Source organism: Mustela lutreola, chromosome 3 (assembly GCF_030435805.1).
Source record: "Mustela lutreola isolate mMusLut2 chromosome 3, mMusLut2.pri, whole genome shotgun sequence".
NCBI lineage: Eukaryota > Metazoa > Chordata > Mammalia > Carnivora > Mustelidae > Mustela > Mustela lutreola.
This window is the reverse complement of record NC_081292.1, coordinates 137,442,575-137,464,491: the sequence shown is the minus strand read 5'-3', so window position 1 is coordinate 137,464,491 and position 21,917 is coordinate 137,442,575. Positions and strand designations below refer to the sequence as shown.

General features: G+C 38.0%; 1 protein-coding gene across 4 annotated transcripts in view; it reads left to right on the top strand.

Annotated features, from left to right (window-relative positions):
* Positions 1-8,989, top strand: part of PLEKHA3 (pleckstrin homology domain containing A3) — a 28,190-nt gene extending 19,201 nt beyond the window's left edge. For all 4 annotated transcript variants that reach the window (XM_059166920.1, XM_059166921.1, XM_059166919.1 and 1 more), the window contains 3 exons: positions 1,996-2,039; positions 4,306-4,421; positions 6,936-8,989. In XM_059166920.1, the coding sequence (XP_059022903.1) occupies positions 1,996-2,039; positions 4,306-4,421; positions 6,936-7,063 (288 nt within the window). In that variant the 3' untranslated portion in view covers positions 7,064-8,989. The remainder of the gene's footprint in view (positions 1-1,995; positions 2,040-4,305; positions 4,422-6,935) is intronic.
* Positions 8,990-21,917: the final 12,928 nt, after the last annotated feature.

Below are 21,917 nucleotides of genomic sequence, written 5' to 3'. Positions count from 1 at the left end.
ATTCTACTGTATTTGACTTCATAAAATCAAATGCAATAAAACTGCCTCAAAACTGCCTTTTTTTTTGTATTAGATTTCTGAGGAAAATGCCTTCTGTTACAAATGCTCTGTAGTTGAGAGAGGTCATATGTATATTTTATGTCTAAGAAACTATAATAACTGTCTGTTTTAAGCCAAAACCTTTTATCAGTAGCAGCAGTACAGGAAAGTCCAATAAACTAATCTAAAAAATACTGGCTAGAGACTATTTATTTTTACTTGCTTTGCCATTTTATTTCATACATCAAGCAAAAATTATGGCATATGATAATTAGTTCTGGAGGCACAGCATGGAAAGAAGTTCAGATAGTCTTTTTGGGAAAATCTTTTTTTTTTCTTTTTAATAATATGAGTAAATGGAAAATAAAGCTATGAAAGATTTGAGAATTCTAGAACTATTTCAACTGATTTTTTAAAAATTTATTTATTTATTTATTTAAAGATTTTATTTATTTATTGGACAGAGAGAGGGATCACAAGTAGACAGAGAGGCAGGCAGAGAGAGAGAGGAGGAAGCAGGCTCCCCGCTGAGCAGAGAGCCCGATGTGGGGCTCGATCCCAGCACCCTGGGATCATGACCCGAGCCGAAGGCAGAGGCTTAACCCACTGAGCCACCCAGGCGCCCCAAAAATTTATTTATTTTTTTGACAGAGAGATCACAAGTAGGCAGAGAGGCAGGTAGTGACAGGGGAGGAAGCAGGCTCCCCGCTGAGCATAGAGTTGGATGTGGGGCTCCATCCCAGACCCTGGGATCATGACCTGAGCCGAAGGCAGAGGCTTTAACCCACTGAGCCACCCAGGTGCCCCTAAACTGATTTTTAAACTACTTCATGTAGTTAATTTTATTGTGTCCCTTCCTAGAATAAATGTGCATTTGGTTTTATCTCATATCATAATCAGAAGTTCAAACAATCATCATTTGACTCACAGATCGAATAATAATTGTAGTTGGGATGTCCTTAGGTGAGTAATCCCAAAGGACTTGACTTCTGTTAAAGGAGATGTTAATGTCCATCTGCAGCTTAATGTCAATCATGTTAGTGTTCCTGGACTATAAATTGGGTTGGTCATATCTGTTATCATTTCAGCTGGGACTTCTTTGAACAGCTGGTGGCTCCTGTTACAAATACAGCAGGCATTTACATAACTCAGATGTTAGACTTAGAATTGTAAGACCCTTGAGCCCCTGCATGTAAAAGCTACTGACCTTATCCTGTAGTATAAACTTTGCTTTTCAGCTGCCTTGCTAAACATTGAAATAATCTGTTTTAATTGGGGATCTCCTTCAATTTTTTTGGTGGAGTAGTTGGATTTTTTAAATTAAATTTGGTATTTGTCATATTTATTAGTGCTCTTAATTATGTTTTTAAAAATTATTTTAAAATACATGTTTTAGGGACCTATTTGAGACTTAGGATTCTTCCTCTGAGTTCTTTAAAGACTTGAATTACTAATGCCATCTTCCATGAAAACCATACTTTACAACATCTGTGTGACAGCTACCTGAATAATGAATTATAAAAAGAAGCTTTGCTACCAGATTCTTTTCTTGGTCTTTAAGAAAAAGAGAGGGAGAGATATTAGATTATTTTTTGGCTTGCTATATATTCCTTTAAATAGTATGTTTTTTTAGGTTGGTTATATACATTTTTTATATTTTTATATATAAGCACACACTCAGACACATATGATACATATGAAATTTGATTTTTATTACTGAGGAAAGAATCTAGCATGTTTCTGATATGTGTTGAGAAAGATTCCAATTAATGGTTATTAGGGACAAAGCTTGACATTGTGCTGATAGTGTTGCTTGAGTTTGTAAAAGATAAATTTCTTGGCCAGTCATCTTTTCATCTGAGCAGATTTGTGTTAATTATAATAATAATAATAGATCAGAACTGTATTATTCTACTTGGTATATGGATTAGGCTCATTTTCCTTTTCTATTTCTAGATGAAGCGTTCTGTCAGCCATCCTGGTTCTTGCAGTTCAGAGAGGTAAAATAAACTTTTCTTCTAATCAAGTTCTCTCAAAATTATACCTACTCAGAGAAGTTTTTTGGGCCCTTAACACAAAGTCGTGTGGGTTGGCAACTTTTTGAGCAGAGCCTGGTTCTGATTTGCTTAGCATTGTATCTAAGTATAGGGCCTAGCCCCTGTAGGTAGTCAGTGAAGATAAAAATGAGTGAATAAATTCACCAGCAAGGTAAACACCTGGTCAGCTCTTACTCCTTTTTTTTTTTTTTTTTTAAAGATTTTATTTATTTATTTGTCAGAGAGAGAGTGAGTGAGAGCGAGCACAGGTAGACAGAATGGAAGGAAGAGTCAGAGGGAGAAGCAGGCTCCCTGTGGAGCAAGGAGCCCGATGTGGGACTCGATCCCAGGACGCTGGGATCATGACCTGAGCCGAAGGCAGCTGCTTAACCAACTGAGCCACCCAGGCATCCCATCTTACTCCTTTTTTTAATGTTTGAAATTATATCAAATGATTGTTGTAGAAATCCATTTTGAGGTACTGGGGGGTCCAAAGCTTAGGCTTACTTTAGGACAGCTTTCTATAGTCTTACATTCATTCTGATCTGTTGTTTTGTTAAGAGTTAAAGATATTATTGAAAAACCAATTGATACTTTAAAGTATATATTCATAGCAACACATTTAAGACATTTATCTTCTAGATAGATCTTGCTAATATCCCAGGCTACTCAAGTGTTCTTTATCTTGGTAGGTCTTTTAAGTGGCTCTGATTGGTTCTTTGGAAAACAATGAAATTGTAGTGGCATTAGCTTTTATTTCTCTACATTAAGAAAAAGTGCTAACTGAGCCCTTAGTATTGTCACTCCCTCCCACTCCCCACCATGAATATGTAACCTCTGAACTAGTGCTCAGAGGAGCCCTGTGATGTGTACATACCTGATCCTGTCGGGGAGTGAAGAGATTCACCAGTTAGTAAAAGCTTGATCCCTTTTACAAACTTATATTTGTGATAGATATTTTTCTGAACTGTATTTTATCCTTTCTACCTTATTAGATAAAATATAACTAGAATTTAAAAACAAACGGGCTGGGTATCACAACCTGAGATCAGGACTCTGAAGTCAGAACCTGAGCCAAAACCAAGAGTCGGATGCTTAACCAACTGTGCCACATGGGTGCCCCACATAGGTGCCCCAAATATAATTAGAATTTTAAAATTATATATTCTCGATAAATCAGGATAGTCATTACAAACAGTAATGTTGGGCTTTCCATAGAGTGGTAGCTGAAATGCTGTTGAGTGGTGCCGATTTGCTTCTGTGCTGGATATTTTAGATTGATTTTTCTAGTTTTCTAAGCTATCATTTATTTATTTATTTATTTTTGTTGATTTATTTGAGAGAGAGCACGAGCGAGAATTGGGGGAAGGAGCAGAGGGAGAGGGACAAGCAGACTTCAGCATTAAGTGGGAAGCCAGACACCAGGGCTCAATCTTACCACACTGAGATCACGGCCTGCCTGAGCTGAAATCGACAGTCGATGCTTACCTGACTGAGTCACCCAGTCGCCCCACAGACTGCTTTTTTAAAAATAGTTTTTGTAGCCTCTATTTGCCAGGGCTATTTGTTTTTGCTGCTGTCAGGGAGCTGACCTCTAGCATGTTCTTGCCTGCTTGCTTATCCCCTTCACGCTGCTATTTTTGATCAGATATGGATTGACACTAGATACATGCACTTGTGAAGTCATAACTTTTGGTTTTCAAACATTTGTTAACCATCTGATATGTCTACGGTCTCACTGGACCCTTCTCTGTAAAAGAAGTTGCTTTCTTTTACGCCCTTTCCATTTAGTTTGGCTCAGAGGTCTTATTCTTCAGGTTACCAGCTGGATTCTAAATGATTTGACTTGCCTGTGGCCTGACCTCTGAAGGAATCAAAAGTTGCTAAAATAAAAATTTGGAAATAAAAGTAGTTCTACTTTCGTTTAAAGAAGTCATTTAAAACTCCAGTTAAGGGGTGCCTGGGTAGCTCAGTCCATTAAGTGTCTGACTCGATTTTGGCTCAAGTCATACGTTCAGCATCATGAGACCAAGGCCCATGTCTGGTTCATGCGGGGTCTAGAGCTTGCCCCAGATTCTCCCTCTCCCTCTGACCCTCCTGCCCTACCCGCATCCTCCACTGACGTGTGAGCTCACTCTCTTTAAAAGAAACAAAAAAACCCTCACTCTAGTTGAGGGTATTATCATTTGTTTAAGGCCTTACAATGTATTGCATTTTACTTACTTTGTAGGAGTAGCCACTCTGTAAGAGAACCAGTATCTACACATCACCGACTCGCCCAGCGCCGCCGAAGAACCTACTCAGATACAGACTCTTGTAATGATATTTCTCTTGAAGACCCAGATAGTGAGTTAAATGGGGCTCTGTCTCTTTCTTGGGCTTATTCTCCAGAATTGTTGTGGTGCCCTCTAAGCGTTGAAATAAATGAAGGATACTGAGAGTCAACACTGTACTTTGCCCTTGGATTCATTCCTTAATTCAGAGTCAGGCAAACAGCACCCAATCCACAGAAGCTCATACTTCCTCTTACAGACACCTTTGTTATTAACCAAGAAGTGCTGAATACATCCATGTAAGTGCCCTATCTTTGATTTATAGATATAACATCAAAAGTTTTCTTCCCACTACATTTTAGTACTTTCTTAGTAATGTTCTACTCCCACTCTATTTACATTTCAAAACCATTTTAGAAGAAAGTGTGAATTGTGGCTAGGATTCTAGGGGAAAATAAAGGCAAGGTCTAAGTTCAGAGAAGAAAAATCAGTATTGTTACTTAAATAATTTGAAAGGGCTAAATTTTTCAGGTGGTGGTGGTGAATTATAGTAGCATTTATTTCTGTACCTTTTTCTCCCTTTTTCTTTAAAGAGGCAACATACTGTGATTGAATACTTTAGGAAAGGTTTTGTGATTTATGTTCAAATTTAGGTATTTTTCTCTTCAGAGAGAAAGCTTTGAAAGTATGTCAGAATATCTAGTTAGACAGTAGTGACTGTGATTTCTAGTGAATTCAAATAGGGTCTTATTATTACGACTCCATTAGTAGACTTTTGCTTTATGAAGTCTTTACTCTAGACCATGAAACATGTGTGATGGAAATTACATACAGTTCCTACTTAGGGGATAGGTTGTGTTCCAAGAATTTGTAAGTCTGTTGTTTGGAACACAGATTTTATTTCTCTTGTGGAAATGACATCATAAATAGTGTTTAGATTTCTTTAGGTTGCCTGGAAGAGCCCAGCTAATTCACTTTGATTAACATCTGTTTTACTGAACCAGAAAGTTAAATGGGTTTAATGAGAGGGGAAGATAGAGTTTGTGAAGATGGTGGAGATTAGAGAGGGACTGCTGGTCATTTTCAGATTTTTAGAAGATGATGACATCTTTTTTTTTTGTTGTCCATTTTTCTTACAGAACACTGTAAGAGCGCTACTCTATGCTTATGGCCATTTTTGAATTTAACTGGGATAGCGGGTAAAAGAAGGAAGGAAAAGGGGTGAGGGTGGGAAGGGGGAAGGAGAAAGAAACTTTTCCAGGCCGATGTAGTGCAACTTGGAGGAGACTAGAGGAAGAGGGTTAGAGGTTAGGTGTGGAAAGAAAAGTTACCAGAGGCAAGTAGCGTAGATTCTGATTTACTTTGTTCTTTCTGGTTTACGTGACTCTGAGCTTAGAGCCCATGAAAGGGTTCTCTATGCTGCCTTGTACTTTTCTGTAGATGCTCTCCTTTTTACTCTAAGGGGATCATTTTCATTTGTGATGGTGAAAGTAATTTTTTAAAAAAATCCAGCCACTTTTCTTAGCTCTCTTATAAGCACCCCTGTTTTGAGTTTTGAAAACAATTTCCATAAGCTCTCAGTGCGCTTGCCCGAGTCCATTTGGCATTCCTGTACTAGCTGTTAAGGCGTGTAACAGAACCAGTCACACATACTGCACACACGTGTACACACACACACGAACATCCCTGTTTATATAAATACATGTATCTCAGGTCTCTAGGTCAGAAGTTTTACCCTTAGATTGCCTTCTGTTTATCCTAGAGTTTAGTGTCTCAGTCAGTTGATAAAGTGGAGACTGCATTTTAGTGCTCTTCTTTAGAAAGTACGTGTTTTGCAATTGGGCAGTCTTGATGGCGGCCCCACTAAGAATATTTATCCCCAAATATTCTTTTCCTTGAGAGAGAAAATGCCTTCTATTTTTTATTAACTAGATTTAAGAAAATTATAAAAGTGTAACTGTTCATGGTAAAATCAAATACCATGTACATATAAAAGCGCAGTTGTTTTGGGGTGGGGCCATGCCGGGGCTCTCAGCCCACAGCTGCAGCAATAGCTCTGTGAGTTGTATTCCACGTGGAAATATAGGGACTCCTGGTGACAGGTACCTTGTCAGCTTTGCTCAGGAAGTCATTCTATTACCAGTTGTGTGATCTTGGGTTAGGCATGTAACCTTTTTTGAGTCTTTTTTTTTTGTTTTTTGTTTTTCCCTAGAAAACAAGGGGGATACTAACAGCATTACCACAGTCAGGCTGAAGAAGCCATAATTAACCAAGACCACATTCACTTCAGCACATATTTCTGACTGCCCGTTATGTGCCAACTGTGCTTCTAGCAGTGAACAAAACAAATATCTCTACTTCTGGTAGCCTCATAATTTATTTCCCTAACTATGAAGTTTCTCCTTATGATTGCCAATAGCAGGAAAGTGAGATTTTTCTCTACCAGGCAAACAGTCAAAACATTAATAGGAAGCTGAAGGAGTTTCATGTCCCTAAATAGGAAATTTAAAATGTTCCCCCCCCCCCCCACAGGGAACTGGAGTTCATATGGATAGGATGTTTAACCGTTTAATTAATTTCTTCATAGGACCTGTTCACTGTTCAAGAAATACACTCAATGGAGATTTGACATCAGCAACAATTCCTGAAGAAAGCAGACTTATGGCCAAAAAAAAATCTGAATCGGAAGATCCTCTTCCATCCTTCTCTTCCTGAGGAAACGGAAGTGTCCAACTTCCTCTAAGTATTGCTATGCAAAAGCTGCTGTAATTAAACTATGTTATAGGGAGTAGTTTTTCCCTTAGGATTTCTCTGCACTTTATAGAATACTGTAAAACAAACAAACAACAACAAAAAAACAACCCACATACCTTTGAAGTGTATTTTATCTTTATATAGTTTATTTGCAAGAGTATTTTCCTAATAACTTCACAGTATGAATGTGCATCTTTTCTTTTTTTTTTTTTTTAAACAAATGATGGTGTAACATTTTGACCTCCATAAGGACAAATGTAGATATTTTTCTAAAAAACTGTGAGGGACTGACAGATGAGTCAGTGTGTATTGTAGCTTATAAACATGAAATCTTAGAAACATAAGGTTTCTGTTTGACAGAAGTGTGATATATGTAACTTGTGCCATGGACCAGACGGTCACTTTACCCCAGCTAAAAATGAATTACAATAGCAGCTTGATGGAGATTCTATTGTATTCCTTTAAGCAAAAGGACACATTTAATATTCTAAATATTTTTAGCCCAAATACCGTAACATATTGAGGATTTTTTAAAAACCAGGCTGTGCTGTCCTTCATATGTGAAGTTGACACTACTGATTTGTCAATACCAAATGTTGGGTTAAAGTATTTAACTTTTATTTATTTTTCTGTTGCATCAAAAAAATGATTGCATCCTAACTTTTATGACCTACCAAATTTACGATGTGTATACATTGTTATTTACATTGTTCTAGAAAAGAGGTTAATGTTGTAGTGACCTTGCTCACTTATACCAGAGAAATAAATGCCTTTCAATGGAAGAGGATTTTAGTGCTTTTTTTCCTAAAATAGATATTAAGCTGCTGTTGTAAGGTATTAATGTTTGCAGCTGTAGACTCTCTAGGGACACTTTTTTATTTATGACTATTTATACAAAAAAGGAATTCTGTCAAGGTGACTGCTCTACATCACTTGAGAATGGCATTATTTAATTAAAGAACGAATAGCATTTTTTGGTAGTGCCTGTCCATACCTATTGTCAGTGTTTGCCTTGTAAACTGTTTCTTTTTTTTTTTTTTTAATTCATTTTGGAGGGATGGTTTGGTCCAAGGTCTTGGATGAGGAGCATTTTAAAACAAACTGGTTTGGTGTTTTTAAGTTAATCACATGTTTAATAAATATATGGTTTTTGCATTCAAACTCCTCATATAATACATTGTGTTTTTTATATTATTGATATTCTGTCTAATCTTTATCAAGTGCTATTAGTATTCTTTATTGCTTTGGTTTTGTTTGTATTTTTTTTGGTTTGTTGCATATTTTTTGAGGCATATTTTTTGGTTTGTTGCCTATGAGCTTAGAATAGTGTGGCCTACTTCACTTTCAATTTTTTTCATAGATTTATGTGGGACTTTTTTTTAAAGAGTTAATATTTGGTATTTACTTCACTAAAATAAATCTGTAATTATAAGTTTAAAATGGACATAAACAATCTAAATACATTAATATTCATTTAGATAAACTGTATGCTACATAAAAGTATTTGTGATTTTAAATAGCACACAAATCATTAGACTATCTTAAGTGGAATTGTTTTCTGCTCATATGTTGTATTTCATATGTTTGATTTGAGAACATTTTAATGATGTAAGTTTCATGTTGAGTGAGTAGTCAGAATTTTTGCTTTTTTTTTTTTGTGGTAGTAAGAATTTGCATAGTGATTAGATCATGAAAGTCAAGGTGCTACTGATAGGGCGTTTTCAGGTTGGTATTTTTTTGTTTTGAACCAGTAGGTTTATAATGAAAACACTATACCAGGCTTTTGAACTCATAGGAAATAAATCCATTTTTTATTGCTTTATCCAAAAAGATGAGTTCTTGAACAGTTTTCTGTAAATATTTTTTAAAATAAAATACTATCATTTCTGGGTCGCATCATTTTTTCCCCCTTGAAATGGGTGCTTTGAACAGGTGTTGCCATATTCCTCAGTATGGCTTTTATTGTTACTGGAATCTGCTTTTTCCCCTTAGGAGCCAGCACATTTGTGAAATCATTTTTTGGGGGGAGTATAAATGTATCCTGAATGACATCTAGATTTGAATTAGTGACTTGGTAGCATGAAGCAACGTGTTAAAACCTCAGTGAACCTTCGGTTTTGAGGAGCCCTGTGTATGTTCAAGTATGGCCTGACTTTTCTGAATTGTAAGAAAAAGGTAAACCAAATAAGAACAATTCTATAAGAATTTTAGCTTGTCAGAATTTTCTGTAATGTATAGGTATTGGTTTTTTGCTTTGTCTAGGCCTTGAGGTTATCGAGAAACTTGGGGACTTCTGGTATATCATTAATCTTCTAATGCTGCTTTTCTTTCTAAGTGCCTGGTTTCTGTTGTGTGGGAATCCAGGCTTCCATGGTTAAAGTGACTTGGATGCAATTCTTTGCTAAGTGGACTACATTTGAATCCTGTTACGTTACATTGAATTATTATGTTATCTTCGATCAAGACAGGTTGAGAAATGATGCTGTTTCTTGAATTTAGTTCTACAGCAGGAGATGAAGTATCTTTATTTCCATAGTCACCATGGAACCTTTTACCCTAAAGTGTAGTTTCACTGTGTATTCTTACACGTGGTGTTTAAGTTAGAAATCATGCAGATCTCAGGAAATATATCTTTGTAATATATTACAATTACACTGCTGTTAATACTAATTCCATGTATATTACCATATTATTAATTTGGGTTCTACCAGTTCAACCCCCCCCCCCCGCCTTTTTTTTTTTAATTAAATGAAGTGCCTCCAGGTCTGTCCTTTGAGACCTGCTGTTGCCCTTTGGTGGAGAGGGTGTGACCCAGCCGGAAAGAAAACCTGGTGAGGCTGGAGCACGTTATAGGAGGTCTGTCTTTTAGTAGCCCAGGTGGGGTAAGCAGGTTGTAGCTTTTCTTGTCTTTCCTGTTCCCCAGTTCTCCTTTCTTGGAATTCATACCAAATTTGTCCATGAAAAGCATTTTTAAAAAATTTCTTTTTATTAAAAAATAACTCATGCACATAGTTCATAGTGGGAAAAAAAAAAAAAAAGTCCCCCTTCCCAGTTTAGTGCCCCAGAGATAAGCACTTTCAGCTCTTACCGGTTAGTTCCTACCTGAAAATATATTGTGTTCCTTTGTCTTGATTTATCCATTTCAGAAATGCTTTCTTGAGTTTCTTTCAGAGCAAGCAGGATTTGCTTTTCTTATATCTCTCCCTGCCCCCTATTGCTTCCCCATCTCTCCCAGTCTCCCAATATAGGTTAGCTGCAGATTTTTATAAAATCAGTAGCTCCACTGAAGTTCCCACTTATCTGCTGTTTTGCATTCTGTGGCTTCGCTTGCTTTGGCTTCAGTTACCCACACTTAGTCGCCGTCTGGAAGCAAGTGATCATCCTTAAGTCAGCAGGGCAATAGTAGCCTAACATGTCACAGTGCTTGCGTCAATTACCTCCCTTCGTCTCATCCCGTAGGCACATTATCATCTCATGTCGTCCAAGGAGAAGGGTGAATACAATATTAGAGAGACCACGTTCACTGAACTTTTATTGCAGTATGTTGTTATAATTGTTCTATTTTATTAGTAGTTGTTGTTAATCTGTTACCGTGCCTAATTTATAAGTTAAACTCTATCAGAGGTATATATGCATGGGAAAAACATAGTGTGTTTTGGGTTCGGTGCTAGCTGCAGTTTCAGGGGTTTCCTGGGGTCCTTGGAACGGGTCCCCAGGGATAAGTGGGGGGACTGCTATAAATGTTGGTCATTCATGAACCCTAGGGTGATCTATCAGTGTTTCTTCTCTACTAGGCCCTTATTTTCCCCAGAATTAATAACTGCCTGATTTTAAAATTTTGCTTAGTTTTTTATGTACCTATCACAAAGATTATCCAAAGGCTTAAGTGCTCAAAAATATCAAATAATCTGTCAGTTCCTTTTTTTTTTTTTAACCTTTGGAGACCTTTCTTCTACAATCCTTTGTCTTCTGCCATCTGGACTGTTGCTTTTCAGGCCAGTTCATGGCTCGGCAGTCATTATGGGACCTATTCTGATTTTTAGTCTTAGGTTGCATTTCCTGTTTATTGGATCCTATGACTTCTTCTTTCTTGATTTACTGTCCCTTTTTTGTTAAAGTGTATTCACCGCTGAAAACTTGCTTGGAAAAGTGCATGAGAGGTGAAGATTTTGAAGCTTTATAGGTCTGGAAATGTCTCTACTCTTGATGGATTGGTAGTTTGGAGTGTTTGTTGTGAAAATAATTTTTTCTCAGAATTTTAAAGGCAGTGCCACATTGTCTTATTGTATTTGTTATTTTTATGAGAATTCTGATACTAATTTTTACACAGACCTGCTTTTACACTCTGGAGGCTTTTAGGAGCTTCTCCCTGGCCCTGATGTTTCATGATGTTATGTGGGTCTTTGCTGATTCATGTTGTTGGGTACTCGACTTGGTGGAGTCCTTCAATTTGGAGACTCGTCTACTTAATTTCTGGGAGTATTTTGTTATCTTTCTGATAATTTTCTCTCCTCCTTTTTCTCTAGCCTGTCTTTCTAGGATTTTTGCTATTTAAATGTTGGATCTTCCAGATTGAGCCTCTAATTTAAAAAATTTTTCCTCTCCAGTTTCTCATTGAATTATATATTATCTTCCAGCTCTCCTGAAATTTTTAAAACTATTTTAATATCTTTCTTTCTTTCTTTTTTTCTTTCTTTTTTTTTAAGGTTTATTTATTTTAGAGAGAATGAGAGAAAGAGTAGGGAGGGTGCATGAGGGCCAGAGGGAAAGGGAAAGAGAGACTCTTCAAGCAGACTCCCCACTGTGTCCAACATGGGCTCGATCTCACACCCCTGAGATCACGACCAAATCAAGATTCAGATGCTTAACTGACTGAGCCATCCAGGTGCCCCTGTATTTTAATTTCTAAGATTTTTTCACCCTCTTTGTTCCTTTTTTAAAAATATAATATCCTGGAGATCTTTTCTTTGGAGCCATTTGGTTTCTCTAGAAAGGACTCTTGGGTTTTGGTAGTAGGGTAGAAAAAGAGGACTAAGGACCCCACAGTTAATATGGTGACTTTTACTTAATCTCCTTCTTTCAGTCTCCCCATGCACTGTCCCCCCTGCCTACCCCTTCCAGTCTTCTATGAATGGTGACCCACAGGTCACCTGTGGATTGGGGGTTGGGTGGTGGGTGGGTTGTCTGGCTAGGGAGTGGACCTGGGGTTTGTTGCTTTTTATACAGACTTCTAGTCCTATGTTCAGCCTTATACTTCACCCCTTTTTTCTGTAACACCTGGTACTTCCAAGTCCTGAACTTATTATATACTTGGTAGGATGTATTTGTTGGCTTCTCTCTTCTGGGTAGTAAGGCTTTAACTTCCTCCATTCTGCTAGGTTAGTTGTCACACCTCCTCCTGTTTTTTATTTTTATAAAATCTCTTAAAATCTCATGGCTCTGTAGTCTGTTCTCTTTGTCTTTATGAATTAATACCTTTTACATTCCTTTAATGTCTTTTTGGTGGGGTTTGGAGGTAGAGAAAATAAATTCAAGTGGTCAGTCTACCATATTTAACTGGAAGTCTAGTTTTGAATTCAAATAGTGTCCAGAAAATACAATTTCTTGAGTATTATTTTGTAATTTATTATTTCCACTCTGATTTTTAATTAATGTGATTGATTCTGTTGTACTACCTACCTCGTAGGGTGTTGTGAGGATTGGAAGAGTCTGTGCATATGGAGCACTGAGAATACACTACTTAACACAGTAGGTGTTAAGTCAGTGTTAGCTATTAGTACTATTGTTGTTACCATTATTATTTTTACGACGATCATGCTTAATTCAGTAATCCATTTAGACTTGGATTAAGATGTTTTCATCATAGGAAGCATTTTGACATATGGGAAAATCCAGTGTTTGATAATATTGACCCTACATTTAAGTAGACTTCACATGAAATGTTGAGGTGTTAAAGGTTATCTCTCTAAGACACATGAAAGCCTTAAAAATCCAATCAGTAATTATTACTGTGTAAGTTTTTAGAAGTATGTAATAACAATTTTGGTGTGTTTTAAAGCTTTATTGGTATTGCGTTTTGATCATCTAAATATGAAGTATGGAAAATAAACTTAGGGAGATGATTGTTTATTATGCCTTACCTACAGCCAGTAAATGTAATACTCTTTGAATATGTAGGGTATAGAAATAGAGAAATGGCGGTCTCCAATCCCTTGGTCTATGACCTTGTGAGTAGTTGTACAGTTTTCAGAAAATGTGAATTGATACATCAGAATGTCTGCATTTGCTCAATTTTAATTATTTCCTTTATATCTAGATTGACTGTATGGTAACACTGGATTCTAACTCTTGAAGGTCAAGTGGGATTATGTGCTTATACTCCTGTTTTTATGACTAATGAGCTGCATACTTTGGAGAAGGGTTTTTCTTTTTTTGAGGGATTTTTATTTATAAGGAGATCTGAATTCTCTCTCACTAGAGTCCCATGATTGTGACAATGGCTATAAATATTAATACCACTAGACATGAGGAATTTTTCTATAAAAGGAATGACCAGTTTCTTAGTGTGAATAAACCTCTTTGCAAATTATCAGGTTCTTTTTGGTTGTACAGATGAAATGGAGACAGGGCCAGGGTTAAAACCAAGCCTGCCATTAGCTTGCTGCGGGCTCTCCCCCTTCCCTAGATGTGAATATTATTGTACCTTATTAATTTGCTTTGATATTTTATCTCTGAAGCCAGGGATATTAACAAATTGAGGAATTCCCTTGACATCAGGGAAGGAGTAGTTTTATATGGGTGATATATTCAGAATATCAGTGATGAATAAAATGTATGACTCTAATGAATTCTTCCTTAGTTCTATTCTGTCACAGTGAGAGGAGGATGCTGATGATATTCTTTGTGCTTTTGAAAATTTGTCACAAAGACTGTTTTACCCACTTAACTCTCTATATAAACTATATTACCAGATTTGGTAGCACAGGGACAGTTAGGAACAAAGGAGAGAGAATAATGTCATGAAGGGAGCCGTAACCACCGTGCGCTAGACCCACACACTCTTTTCTTTTTCAGCCTCTCTTGGCATTAGCAGGCAGAGGTTGTCATTTTGGATGATAGCAGTTTGGGCATCAAGACTAACGAGTTACGTGCAATGAAGAGGAGGCGTTCCGGGGAAACTTCGCAGCCTCACTCCACACCATCATCTTCTCCCAGGACTGTGGACTTCAATTTCTGAGAGAGCCTGGTTATTTCCTACCCTTTCTCTTCATTTATTTTATTTTATTTTTTTAAAGCAGTACATTAATTTATTCTCTTTATTAAATTATCATTTGGACAATATGAAGAAATTTTGCCTTGACACCCCCATAGCTCCTGCGATAGCCACTTTTCTTTGGTGTGTGCCCTTAAACAGCCCTTTTCCTGATGCACTAACTTTGATGGTGTATGTGTATTTGCTCAGATTAGCTCTCCGACAGCAAGGTGGCCGGTCTCTAGGGTGCAGCTGGTAATCGAGAGGGAAGTAACTCTATATCTTCACAAACATTTTTGGTATGTGTCGGTAGAATAATTCTGGTCTCTGCTGTGGTCGACCTAACCAGCATTTCAGCTCTTTTTAATGATTTTTTTTTTTTTTAAAGATTTTATTTATTTATTTGTAAGAGAGAGAGAGTGAGAGCGAGAACAGGCAGACAGAGTGGAAGGCAGAGTCAGAGGGAGAAGCAGGCTCCCCGCAGAGCAAGGAGCCCGATGTGGGACTCGATCCCAGGACGCCGGGATCATGACCTGAGCCGAAGGCAGCTGCTTAACCAACTGAGCCACCCAGGCGTCCCATCATTTCAGCTCTTTTATTTTTTTTAATCCCCCTCCGCAAGGAGCTATGAATTGACTCCTTTTTTCTGGGTAGCTAGAATGAGGCTATTTTCTTTGGAAAGGTAGTCGTAGAATTTCTAGTGCTTTTCTTGAACTGTGTGTGCACAATGTGTATGCAAGTATGTCTGGACATATGGTTTCTTGGTTGTCGACAGTGGAACCTGGAATTATGTTGAGATACAGCTTTATATATATTGAGTTTCACAATTGATCTCACAAGTGGAGCTTAAAGTTTGCTGGAGAAGTTACCACAACTCAGTCAAAACAAAGTTGTGTTTTTAATTTTTTTGGCAGCAATCAAAAGTATGGCCCAGGGACAGCAAGTATAAAGTATCCAGATTTGTGTCTTGGAATGTATACCTAGCCATGTGATTAAAACCTTTATTTGACAAATTCACATGGTAAATGAGCATACAGTGAATATCTTTTTAGTCTTATCACCCGCATCAGACTATACTGGAATTAAAAAGGAACTTTCTATACTGTGCCCTTTCCTGTGGTATCTGTGGTTGCTAGGGTATCCAGGTGTTTCGGCACGCCTTCAGAGGAGGCATACCCGGCCCAGAAGGTGATCTGGAGTCCCTTGCTGGGATGCCTCATGTTGGGTGAGGCCTTATAGGGCAGCTATACAACTGGTATAGCTATACAACTGGTATTTGCCTTGTTATTTTTTGTTTGTTTGTTTTCCAATGGTTGGCTGGGGAGAAGTGTGTGGCAATAAACAACCTGTGGGTTAACACTGTGACTGTGGATGGCAGATGGTCCTTTTTTTTTTTTCCCCGTTACGTGCCATCTCTGTCTAGTTATCTATAGCTTCTAGGGATTCTGAGTTTGAGGCTGGGATCAGCAGAGGTTAACCTGCTTGACTAATGATGTCTGTCATGGGCTTGGTGGGAGGGTGTGGGGAATGGCGGCAAGGGTATTCTATCATCCAGAATATAGGGCAGTGATTATGGCTCAACTTTGTGTAAGTTCGCTATGTTTTTTTTAAGCACTCACAATAAACAAAGTTGAACAACTCATAATTGATTTCTTTTCGGTTTACACTATCAACACCAACATAAACTTAACCATATATATATAAATTTTATTTTTTCTGGAATCTTTTATTACTATTTATTTTTTTAATATAATTTTATTTTTTTCTGTGTTCCAGGGTTCATTTTTTATGCACCACACCCTGTGCTGCATGCAATATGTGCCCTTAATACCCACCACCAGGCTCACCCATTCCCCTGCCCCCTCCCTTCCAAAACCCTCGGTCTATTTCTCAGAGTCCACAGTCTCTCATGCTTCATCTCCCCCTCTGATTTCCTCCAATTCACTTTTCCTTTCCTTCTCCTGATGTCCTCTGTGGTATTTCTTAGGCTCACAAGTAAGTGAAAACATGATAATTGACTCTCTCTGCTTGACTTACTTCACCCAGCATGATCTCCTCCAGTCCCGTCCATGTTGATACAAAAGATGGGTATTCATCCTTTCTGATGGCTGCATAGTATTCCATTGTATATATATAGACCATATCGTCTTTATCCATTCATCTCTTGAAGGGCATCTTGGTTCTTTCCACAGTTTGGCACTGTGGCCATTGCTGCTATGAACAATGGGGTACAGATGGCCCTTCTTTTCACTCCATCTGTATTTTAGGGGTAAATACCCAGTAGTGCAATTGCAGGGTCATTGGGTAGCTCTATTTTAATTTCTTAACGACTCTCCACGCTGTCCAAGTGTCTCCACTTTTCCAAAATGACTGCACCAACTTTCATTCCCACCAACAGTGTAAGAGGGTTCCCCTTTCTCCACATCCTCTCCAGCACTTGTTTACTATCTTGTTATTTTGGTCATTCTAAATGGTATAAGGTGGGGCGCCTGGGTGACTCAGTGGGTTAAGCCGCTGCCTTCGGCTCAGGTCATGATCTCAGGCTCCTGGGATCGAGTCCCACATTGGGCTCTCTGCTCAGCAGGGAGCCTGCTTCCTCCTCTCTCTCTCTGCCTGCCTCTCTGCCTACTTTTGATCTCTCTCTGTCAAATAAATAATATCTTAAAAAAAATGGTATAAGGTGGTATCTCAATGTGGTTTTGATTTGAATCTCCCTGATGGCTAGTGATGATGAAATTTTTTTTCATGTGTCTGTTAGCCATTTGTATGTCTTTTTTGGAGAAGTGTCTCTTCATGTCTTCTGCCCATTTTTTCTAAGGTGATTATCTGTTTTGTGTGTGTTGAGTTTGAGGAGTTCTTTATAGATCTTGGATATCAGCCCTTTGTCTGTAGTTTCATTTGTGAATATCTTCTCCTCTTCATTTGTCTGTTTTGTTGACTGTTTCCTTTGCTGTTCAGAAGCTTTTGATCTTGATGAAGTCCTGAAAGTTCATTTTTGCTTTTGTTTCCTTTACCTTTGGAGACATGTCTTTAAAGAAATTGCTATGGCCGATGTCAAAGAGGTTACCGCCTATGTTCTCCTCTAGGACTTTGATAGATTCCTGCCTCACATTGAGGTCTTTTATCCATTTCAATCATTGTGTATGGTGTAAGAGAATGGTTGAGTTTCATTCTTCTATACATAGCTGTCCAATTTTCCTAGCAACATTTATTGAAGAGACTGTCTTTTTTCCACTGGATATTTTTTTTCTTCTTTGTCAAAGATTATTTCACCATAGAGTTGAGGGTCCATATCTGGACCTTCTACTCTGTTCCACTGGTCTATGTGTCTGTTTTTGTGCCAGTACCATGCTCTCTTGGTGATCACAGTTTTGTAGTAAAGCTTGAAATCAGGCAACGTGATTTCAAGCTTTTTCTTTCTTTTTCAACATTTCCTTAGCAATTCAGGGTCTTTTCTGATTCCATACAAATTTTAGGATTGTTTGTTCCAGCACTTTGAAAAATACTGGTGGAATTTTGATCAGGATGGTATTGAAAATAGAGATTGCTCTGGGCTGTATAGACATTTTAACAATGTTTTTTCTTCCGATCCATGAGCATGGAATGCTTTTCCCTCTTTTTGTGTCTTCAATTTCTTTCATGAGTGTTCTGTAGTTCCTTGAGTCCAGATTCTTTATCTTTTTGGTTAAGTTTATTCCAAGGTATCTTACGGTTCTTGGTGCTATAGTAAATGGAATTGATTCTTTAATTTTCCTTTCTATATTTTCATTGTTAGTGTGTAAGAAAGCAACTGATTTCTGTGCATTGATTTTGTATCCTGCCACATTACTGAATTGCTGTATGAGTTCTAGTAGTTTGGGGGTGGAGTCGTTTGGGTTTTCCATGTAAAGTATCTTGTCATCTGCAAAGAGAGAGTTGGTAATTTGAATACCTTTTATTTCTTTCTGTTTTCTGATTGCTGTTGCTAGGACTTCTAGTACTGTGTTGTGTGTTGAACAAGAGTGGCAAGAGTGGGCATCCTTGTCGTGTTCCTGATCTCAAAGGGAAGGCTGTCAGCTTTTCCCCATTGAGAATGCTATTTGCTGTGGGTTTTTCATAGATAGATTTTATGAAGTTGAGTAATGTTCCCTCTGTCCCTATACTTTGAAGAGTTTTATCAAGAACAGATGCTGTATTTTGTCAAATGCTTTTTCTGCATCAATTGAGAGGACCATGTGGTTTTTCTCTTTTCTCTTATGGATTTGTTCTATCACATTGATTGATTTGTGAATGTTGAACCACCCTTGCATCCCAGGGATAAATCCCACCTGGTCATGGTGGATAATCTTTTTAATGTACTGTTGGATCCTGTTAGCTAGGATCTTGTTGAGAATCTCGGCATACATATTCATCAGGGATATTGGTCTGAAATTCTCCTTTTTGATGAGGTATCAGGGTATCAGGTATCAGGGTAGTGCTGGATTCCTAAAAAGAGTTCTATTTTTTGAAACAGCATCAGGAGAATAGCTCTTATTTCTTCTTTGAATGTTTGGTAGAATTCCTCAGGGAATCTGTCAGGTCCTGGACTCTTGTAAAAGACAAGAGGTTTTCGATGACTGCTTCAATCTCGTTACTAGATATTGGTCTATTCAGATTGTCAATTTCTTCCTGTTTCAGTCTTGGAAATATATAGGTTTCTAGGAATGCATCCAGGTCTTCTAGGTTGCTTAACTTATTGGCATATAGCTGTTGATAATAATTTCTGATGATTGTTTCTATTTCCTTGGTGTTAGTAGTGACCTCTCCCCTTTCATTCATAATTTTATTAATTTGGGTCCTCTCTCTTTCTGATTAGTTTGGCCAGTGGTTTATTGATCTTATTGATTCTTTCAAAGACCCAGCTTCTAGTTTGTTGTATTTCCCCCTTAGGACCACCTTTGCCATATCCCATAGGCTTTGGACTGATGCATCTTTATTCTTATTGGTTTCCATGGATTCTTCAAGTTTTTCTTTGATTTCCTGCTTGATACAAACATTCTTGAGCAGGATGGTCTTTAGCTTCCAAGTGTTTGAATTCCTTCCAAACTTTGTCTTGTGGTTGAGTTCCAGTTTCAGAGCATTGTGATCTGAGAAAATGCAGGGAATAATCTCAGTCTTTTGGTATGGGTTGAGCCATGATTTGTGACTCAGTATGTGGTCTATTCTGGATAAAGTTCCATGTGCGCTCAAGAAGAATGAATATTCTGTTGTTTTAGGGTGGAATGTTCTGAATATATCTATGAAGTCCATCTGGTCCAATGTGTCATTCAGAGTTCTTATTTCTTTATTGATTTTCTGCTTGGATGATCTGTCTGTTACTGAGAGTGGTGTGTTAAGATCCCCTACATTAACATATTCATATCAATATGACTATTTTGATTAACATTTGGCTTATGTAGTTGGCTGCTCCCATGTTGGGGGCATAAATATTTACAATTGTTAGATCTTCTTGTTGGATAGACCCTTTAAGAATGATGTAGTGTCCTGTATCTCTGATTACAGTCTTTAGCTTAAAAATCTAATTTATCTGATGTGAGAATTGCTACCCCAGCTTTCTTTTGAGGCCTGTTGGCATGAAAGGTGGTTCTCTATTCCTTCACTTTCAGTCTGGATGTATCTTTAGGTTCAAAATATGTCTCTTGTAGACAGCATATGGACAAGTCCTGTTGTTTTATCCAGTCTGCAACCCTGTACCACTTTATGGGCGCATTTAGGTCGTTCACATTGAGAGTGATTATTGAAAGATAAGTTTTTATTGACATCATGTTGCCTGTGAAGTCCTTGTTTCTATAAACTATCTCAGTTAATTTCTGTTCTGTGTCACTCTTGGGTTCTTTCTTCTTTTATAGAAGCCCCCTTAATATTTCTTGTGGTGCTGGCTTGCTGGTCACATACTTTTTTAAACCTTGCAGGTCTTGGAAGCTCTTTATCTCTCCATCCATTTTGAATGTCAGCCTTGCTGGATAAAGTATTCTTAGCTGTCTGCATGTTCTTCTCATTTAGTGCCTGAATATGTCTTGCCAGCCCTTTCTGGCTTGCCAGGTTTCTGTGGACAGGTATGACATTATTCCAATGTTCCTTCCTTTAAGGAATCTCTTCCCCCGAGCTGCCCTTAAGACCTCCTTTCTGAAATTATGATTTGTAAATTTCACAATTGAGTGTGCGGATGTCTTTCTAGACTTGTTGATCTTGGGGGGTGTCCTTTCTGCCTCTGGGACACGAACACTTGTTTTATTCCCCAGATTAGGGAAATTTTCTTCCAGAATTTGTTCAGCTACATCTTCTAGTCATCTCTCTTTCTCTGCCCCCTGAGGGATCCTAATAATTCTGACATTGGAACATTTCATGGTGTCATTTATTTCCCTAATTCTGTTTTCACGGTTTCTAAGCTGTTTGTTCCAGGCCTCCTCCTGATCCTTTTTTTCTATCAGTTTGTCTTCTAGGTCACTAATTCTGTCTTCTGCCTCAGTTACCCTAGCTGTTAGAGTAGATTAGATTGGATCTCATTGCTAGCATTTTTAACATCTGCCAGATCAGCTCTCACTTCTGCCCTTAGAGATTCAGTGTTGTCACTAATGGTCTTCTCCAACCTAGCCATTGCCTGGATTATTGTTACCCTGGATTCCCTTTCTGACATATACTGTTTATGTCCATATCCAATAGTTCTGTGGCAGAGGTCACAGTCTCTGAATTTTTTCTCTATTGGGTGTTCTTCCTCCTAGTTATTTTGGTGGGAAGTGTTTGAGGAGAAGTATAGCTGAATATATCAACCACGATCCAGTCAAGGTGCCCCTCTCCGCTGATGTCTTCTGCCCCTGTAGAGATCCAGAAGTGTATAATCCTACATCCTAGGCTGATTTCATGGGTGTTCAGAGTGTTCTGGTAGATATTTAGCTCACTTTAGGGGACCGGTTGGAACAGAGTGTTCTACTTCTCTGCCATCTTGCCCCTCCTCCATCTGTATTTTTTAAATGGAAGCAAAACTAGCCCATCACCTATTCAGACCAAGTGTGTATGTGTGTCTAAGGAACACACACCATTCACTTACTAGCAGTATCTTTGTGAATTTGAAGACTTTTGAAGCCTTGATGTGGTGCTCAGTTAGGAAAAAGACCCCAAACAGTGGCATACTTGTTAAAAACTTTAAAAAGTCTGAGGTTAGCAAGTGAAATTCAGTAGCCTACCAGTGCTTTAAGTTAGTCACTTTCTGTGTTTCAATCTCCCTTAGTCATCATTTGAGAGAAGAGTTTTAGTTAATCTGCTGTTTTATGGAAGTAACAACCCTCCTTAGAGTTATCCCTTCTCCTTGCTGTTTGTTTGTTTGTTTATTTCTCTCTTTGTTTCTCTTTCTTTTTTTTTTTTTTAAACAGAAGCCATGGTTTTTGGTGGTGGGTGGGAGAGGGGGCATTTATAGATTGAAACTTCTTTCTTGCTTTTGTGAATCAGGCCATGTTGGCCGCACAGTGTCCTTGAATATGGCTTGAGTCATGAAGCCTAGCAAAATGTACCAGTGACCTACCAGTTGTGGCCTCTTAATAGTATATT